The 7,820-nt window shown below is 35.5% G+C and overlaps 1 protein-coding gene across 2 annotated transcripts in view; it reads right to left on the bottom strand.

The window, feature by feature from the left end:
- Positions 1-280: 280 nt before the first annotated feature.
- Positions 281-7,820, bottom strand: part of LOC149553773 (uncharacterized) — a 163,174-nt gene continuing 155,634 nt past the window's right edge. For both annotated transcript variants that reach the window (XM_089789130.1, XM_089789129.1), the window contains exons 20-22: positions 7,510-7,629; positions 717-815; positions 281-637 (exon numbers count right to left, since the gene is read on the bottom strand). In XM_089789130.1, the coding sequence (XP_089645256.1) occupies positions 515-637; positions 717-815; positions 7,510-7,629 (342 nt within the window). In that variant the 3' untranslated portion in view covers positions 281-514. The remainder of the gene's footprint in view (positions 638-716; positions 816-7,509; positions 7,630-7,820) is intronic.

Raw genomic sequence — 7,820 nt, 5'->3', positions numbered from 1 at the left:
TGTCTCTCACATAATCCAGGATCGTTGATATTATATTTGCATTTGATGATGAATGACAAATCACAACTTGTATCTTCATAAAAACGTGATATAGTTTATTTGTATTATATTTGCTTGTCATGCGCATGTGGTTCAATTTAGCAAAAAAAATTGTTTTAACAACACGTTATAGTTGCCTCATTGAAAGCCTCTGTTTTTTTATTTTATGGTATGTGTGTAGAGCGTTGTGCCAAAAGTTCAATTCCTTTGAAATACCATGTTCAGATAAATACAGAGTGAATGAACACAAATGCCTTCTCTTGTAAATCTTGAATAACCTTATCAAAAATTATAATAGTGGAATAGCCATTATTTTTACATATAGTTGGTGCCAAGTGAAGGCTTATTCGGGCTCAAATGTCAATTCGATCTAGCCAATTATTTGTCAAAGCACCATCACCGAAAATTATTTGACAAACTGCACCCAATTTGCACCATGCCAAAACCAACAACGCTTCAAAAAATATGTTGATTTCTAAAGAAAAGCGCGAAGCATAGTTTCACTTATTTCATCTTTCATGTGCTCAAGTTCTGCCTCAGCAGCTTTCACAAGATCCTTCATGGTTATCCTGTGTGATTCTTTGTACCGAAGTGCAGCCTGCAGCAAATGGTTCTGTATCAGCACGGCATCACTGTTAACACAAAAGGGACAATATATTTGTGAATGAGCAACATACCTCTGCAGCTGCTCTAATGATTGCTGCATTGATTGTCCCACTTGTAAACTCAAAGCGACGACCCAACTCTTCAAAATTGATGTCTGTAGCAACTGGTGCCTGTTTATGCAATGAACAGGTTTATTATATCATGCATTTGAAGCAACAACACATTCCATATGAAAAGGATTTATATTTCACTGTTTATAGTTCTACTGAAATGATGCTTATTCAGATTGCTATAAACTACAAAATAAATGCTATGAATGACATTGCTACTGGGGAGAAAATCGAGAAGACCTAAATACACTTGAATAAAAGAAATGAATTAATAATTAGTCACTGGATTTTCTCACTCAAACTCCTGTCTCCCACTTCTACTAAAATTTCTTTTTAAGTTTAGTATGATGTATGTGTACAAGTGTCTCAGTTCACTATGTTCACACATTCTGATACATAATGAAAGACCAAAAAATGTCCTAAAAGAATGATGTGAAGAGTTTGTCTCATCAAGTAAGATACAAAAGACAAAAATAGACAACAGAAATAGTTACCACATGACCAATGAGCGTTAGTGTTATTCACATGTGAGAATACATTCTTCCTCCACACTTACAAAAACCTTTACAACCTCTTCCAAATTCAATGCCTTGTGCAAAGCTTGTAATGTGTAACACATACTGGGCACAACGATTTAAAGTGGCAACTCAGGTAGACTATTTAGTAGTCAAGGTTCAAATGCAGACATACCTACAAAATGGGTTCATTTGTTTAAGCCTTCAGCATAACTCAAAATTGAAAAAATGTGTAGACCTTAAGAGTGATCTAGGTCAGCTGCTTGGAGCAAATGTTCTTCAGACATGCATCTACCCTTAAGACGATCCCCTCATCTTAAGAAAGTCACCTTAGCAGGGCTGCAGTTGCTTCACCAAATCTCAGGATCCCAAACCACAAATTGAAAAGCTTAGAATTTTTTCGAAGTCGCTCTTCTTCGCTCTGAGATGTCAGACAAAGAAAGTTCCACTACACCCCAAAACCACAAAATACAAAAATGTTCTATACCCTAAAAATTCAAAAAACTGTTGCACCTAGTTTCAATGAGTTTTGACTTCACAACATATCTTCACTTCAAGGTCTCTCTGTACATGCAATTTCAGAATCTTGCCAATATTATATTCTACAGTAACTGGATGTACATGCCAACTGCATCATCTATTCTTCCTCCCACAAATTGACATACAGTTGTATATAAAACAGGGTAAAGGATAATACATCAAAGTGTAGACAGATGTCAATGATCAATCCCTTGGAGTAAGAAACACAATGTGGTAGTTTTACATCTCATCGTAAATGTTACCTTGAATTAAATAAAGAAGTAATAGCTTATATCTTCTTACAGATGGTCATAACTTGTACATACCCGTCAAACCAATCAAACAGTTTGAGCTCTCAAGTCAAATAAATAGTGCAATGCTGCATTTAGATGTTGTTCTGCTTGTGTATATTTTTATCTACATCCATTGATGGTTCATTTAAGCTATAATTCAGGAATTCTCTCCATGCTGTGGTTTCTGTTATTATTTGATTCCCACCCACAATGATTTAAGTTCCAACAATTTCCTATGTTGTCCATTGAATTGCTAATCAAAGACAGATCACTGGGATTAAAGCAAGTTGTCTACTTCCTAATGGCGGTCAGGCATAGCATATATGTGGTAGGTACCTTGTATCCGCTAAAGAGACTTAAAGTCATGGGAAGCAAATCCAAGATGCAGACTTCCAACACCTTGATTAACCATCGAAATCATTTGGCAGTTTCATAACAAACAAATAGGTTACAAGACATTAAAGAAAACCAGTTACACTGGTCAAGGTCTTGCAAAAGATGGTCCAAGAATTTAAAATCTTTTGAAGGCAAAGAATGTTGTTTGTAAAACTATACTACAGCCAATGGGATTAGTTAGTGTCCGAAAGGTTGTGTGACGTTTGAATCACCCCTTCAGGAGATATATGTACATCGTCTGAATGGAATTATGAAGCATCATTATACTCGTGATTGTATACTCTGCTTATATGAATATATCTTGTTCTATGTTACATTCTAGTCTCTTAATGTGATAGCTCTCCGTTTACCAGTAAACATTTGGCACAGTAGCCTGTCAAACTTAGTACAAAAGATGTGTTATGAAGAATAATGTCGAATTTGCTCAATAAAGATCGAAATAAAATAAAAGAAAGGATGATTTACACACAGCACAGGAAGCATTAATTCTCACACAATAGGCAGAACAAGGGCAGAAGTTTCAATAGCTCACCGACGGGCACCGAAGTGGTGAAGGAGCCTAGACTGACGGAGTGCATTCACCTAGCAGACCAAGGACTGCCGAGGACTTGCTTGAGGAGATGCAGCAAAGATTGAATTTAGTGGAAGAGACAAGGAAGGAGTTTCTAAACTTGTATACGCCAAGGGTAGAGAATCCAAACAGAAGAGAACGAATCTACATGGCTTGAGGTGCCAAAGGAGCATGAGCATGGGGTGAACTCTTCATCCCCAATACACCAGACGAATGAATACAAGTTGAGAATCGAACAACTTCACTTCTAGAAGACCTCTTCACACCACAGAGTAGTGCAGTTATCCAAAGTAACGTGGTTGTCCGAAGTAGCGCGGTTGTGCAGAACAATGCAGGTACTCAAAATAGCACAGGTGTGCCGAACAGCGCGGGTACACAACAAGCACAACAACTAAGAAAAAAGATAACAATGGCAGGGCCAAAGTAAAAACTACCAAAATTTAATGGCAATGGGACAGTCGATCCAGAGCGACATTGTAAAACGTGTGAAACGATATGGACTGTGAATGGTGTAATGGACCAAGATGATTGGATCTGAAAATTTCCAGCTACCCTACAAGGTGTAGCAATCGACTGGTTTTTAGACATCGATCCAAAGAAGCGAACTACATGGGCGGACATGGTTTGACATGGAGGAATAACAAATTGAGGAGTGATAGGAGGGCTTTTAAATAGAAAACAGTTACAACATATGGCTTCAACACTATACTAGAGTGTGTCATTCACTCTCTAAAGCCACTGTTTGATCTTGTAAATAGTTCTTTATCTTATCAACATGTCCACTCAATTGTAAGTGGGATTGCATTGGGGAATCTGTATAGTTGATAAACTAAAGACGCGGCAATAACTTGGCTGACCCAAGAATATCAAAAAATTCGACTTGCAAATCATAGAAAATACTAACTGAATTTTTTCCTAAAATTCTATAAACATAAATGTGTAAACATATTCTTCAAAAACATGCATATTGCTAATTTGCAAAAAGAAGCTGATAAGACCCCATTTCTTGTTCTGAAATGCCTGCAAACTAAAAGCACCACTTATGCAATTCCTCTGCTAAATAAAATAGACTGCAAAATGATGATTTTTGGGGCATGGAATAGACTTATGGAGCCACAGCGAAGTTTTTAACTGGAAGTTTACAAACCTTTTGCAATATCTTCACAAAATCTCAGGAATAATTTACTGGCAAGTTATACTACAAGTTACTCACTAGCAATTTCAACTCTCAAGTGTTCAGGATTCTACAAATTTATGGAAAGTTTTTCATGTATGCTGTGTATTGCAAGTGGGGTGCCTTCCCGCCATTTCTATTTAGCCAGATTCATTTAACCAGTGTTCTAACTTCAGGCGCAGGCATGGTATAGTTATTTTCTTGTATCAGTTTTGCATACCTGCATTTGGAAAAGTCCATATACAGAGATCTTTAATTGCTAGTATCTGATTATAAAATTGATTACAGCCTTCCAGATGACCTACAATTCATTGCTAGAAATCAAATGGAGAATGCAATTGTGAAGAACAGGAGCATTGAGTCCATTGCTGTATGGTTGTCTCCAAGCATTTTGCGGTACTTATGATAGTGGAAATGTTGTTACATGGTACACTGCATGAAGTTTGTCCCCTAAAAGCAGTAGGTTCATATGTTATCTAGGATGTAGGAGCGAATGAAGCATTGTCAAAAGAGATTTGAAGAGCATACTCTCAATTTGGCTGGAAGATGGAATAACATTTTTTAGAAGTATTGAGCTTAGTGCAGCAAGAGTAGCAACCCTTCAGGATCTTGTTGGGAAAGCTGAAGTGAGAAGACTACGACTGACTTGAAATGATGAATGGTGATGCTCTGCTATGTACAATAATGAAGCATGTTCTTGGTTGTGGTTAGTTCCCTAAATCTTCTGAGGCTGTGATTGTAGATATAGTACAATAGCAATATCTTTTCTATCTATTTGGATGGATCCCTGCCCATGGCTCCATCCAATAAAAACTGTTTGATTAACCTTAGCTTTAAGTCTAAGAGAACTTTTTTTAAGTCTGCATATTTTCTGTCTATCATCAAATATCAAATTCAGTTCCATGTCCCTATTGCTTTCAAGCTCTGTGTGTAATTTATATTGCTCGTTATCCTCTTTTATAGCCTTGGCCAGGAGTCGAGGGTTTTCCCCTGTTTACTAAAAATTTCTTTTTGACATTCTTGCACACTTGATTAATGTTTCGCTGTGAGTAGATTGCCATGAGACCATAATATCTGTATCATAATTATGAGGAGAGTCATAATTTGATCCCTGGTACTAGTAATGATAAATGGTCTTCAACTTTGTAAACATACTAGTGGATGTTTCCAGATGTAAAGAGATTTGAATAAATTTATTAGTGTCTATACCCAGCCTTGAAGCTTCCCTAAAAGAATGGGACACTTCCTATTGAAGTTTTTAGATATATCATATAAATTACATTGCTTTTCCTTAAGCACTGATATAGACTTGTTTTCTATTTTGGATGAAAGCTTATGATTTTGTTTGGCAAAGAAGGTTTTCTTATCATACTCCAATGAGCTACACAGTAAGAAGAAGAATAAAAATGTTTAGGATGTCTCAACTACCTAAGTTATATCAGTTGATTAAAATGGTAAAGAGGGGTACTTCATAACAGATATGAGTATTGAGGAAACATTCTGAGTAACCATTTGGAGATTGACAACAGAGCTGGTGCAGGAGTGGATTGCGGTTTTCATTGGATGAGCTTTCATTCACATTAGGCCTTTTTTTTTGCATGCCTATATGCTATCATTTCAATATGCAGCATGTATTCTTTAAAGTATCTTGGTCCTTAAACCCTAAGTGTTAAAGTGTTACAGTGTTTAGAATTTATATCATAATAGTTAGATTTCAGGTTTAGATGATCGAATATCTTGTTATTGAGATATTAATCAGTGTGCCCCTTTTGAATATTTGGAGGTTGAACATATATTTTGCACTATTTTGTATCATTTGGCAACTAGAGAGAGTGTTGATAAGAAGCCACCTCCCAGAACAAGATCCCTTTTCTATTTGGAAGCACTAAGTAAACAAGAAAAAATAAAATAATGAAACCTTATTAACCATAGTAAGTCAATACAGTTCCAAAGCATATCCAGTTACATTAGAAAAGTATTAGTGTAAACAGTACTCTAGAATCTTAAAAAAAAGTAACAAAAAAAAAAGAGGTAAAAAGGCAAAATATAATGAAACCTTAATAGTTTGGAACTAAATTGGTCTAAATAAAGATACACGCTATTTGCTTCTCAATATATAGAGCTAAATTTCTCTGGATGAGACATTTCTGAGTGCATCAATTTGGAGATGGGACAAAGTTTATTTGTGAAGGAAAAACTGTTGCAGGGTGTTATCCTCTAAGAAGCCTTGCTAAGACATTAAATCTACCAATTCAGAACTGAGAAGTATCTTGGAAAAACTTACTGACATACAATTGGAAGAGACTACCTTGTGCTGCAAATATATTTTCATACTGGTTTCTACAAGTTCTTTGTAGTCATGGTTGTATTATGATGTGACAATTCACTAAACTTACTTTATCTGGTTTTACTGTAGCAGATCTCTGTTGCTAAAGATGGATGAATCAGAATATTTCCATATCATGATGTCACATCACTATAAGAAAGCTTTAAATAAACTACTGACATTCACAGTGACCAGCCTAATATTTTTAAATTGCATGTAATCAACTAGATAGGAAAAGAAAGACTACTTATGAACTGATCATTTGTAAATTTCAAAATGTGAAAACAACAACTAGCTTTAAATTTTTAACTCAAATCACTTAACAGGGAAGGAATCACATCCTCAAATAAATTTGAGATGGTGCATTGATTCTTCTGGGGAAATCAGTAAAGAAAACCTCGCTTGCAGTATTCATAAGGTCAATTAGCATTCTAGGTAACCAACATATGACATAATTTCAAGAAACAAAAGATAAAGAACTCCAACTTGCCTATAAGAGATTGTCCAAAAGGATTCATATTCAAACTCTGAATGCTCTAAAAAAACTTCAGGGTTTCCGGAGTAATAAGAAGGGTACTATAGCATGCATCCCATTTACAACCACTGACCCCAAATCCCTCATGGCTTCTTCATAATTTCTGTCCACCATCAGTCTTTGAAATTTAAATAATCCCTAACATAGGCTTGTGCTCTCTCTCTTAAAACAGTTGTCCATCATATCCACTTAATTTCATAGCTATCTCTAGCTTTCAAAGGAAATAAAAAGTTCATTCCTTAAATGGTTAGTGACCTATCACTATAAAAGACTGTATTGAAAGAGGGTAAATCAGAACATCCCATAGAACTTACCATATCTGGTGGAATATAAATTATTAAAAAAAACAAAAGGAAAAAAATAACAATACACTCAACTGACAAAGATTTTTTGCATGATAAATATAAAAAATACATGCAATTTACCTTGCTAGGGATCATTTTTTTCCACATTTGAGTTCGCACAGCTTGATCAGGCATTTTGAATTCAACAATAAATTTCAACCTACGCCGTAACTCAGGATCCAACCTATGGATGGCGCTTTCCTATCAAATAAATGGCATTTATTGTTAAAATTTCCTGTGTTCTCCCAGTATTCATTAAAAAGATTTCAGAAATTATATCTCAGAAATAGGACAGGAGGATAAAACAAGATTATGAATAGTATTCCATTATAATATTGTATGCAGTAGACACATTTATGGGAAGCCAAATTATCTTTTAGAAATAGCAGTAT

Source organism: Cupressus sempervirens, chromosome 6, assembly GCF_028749045.1.
Source record: "Cupressus sempervirens isolate cs-2001-9-10 chromosome 6, ASM2874904v1, whole genome shotgun sequence".
NCBI lineage: Eukaryota > Viridiplantae > Streptophyta > Pinopsida > Cupressales > Cupressaceae > Cupressus > Cupressus sempervirens.
This window is presented reverse-complemented; position numbering and strand designations above follow the sequence as displayed.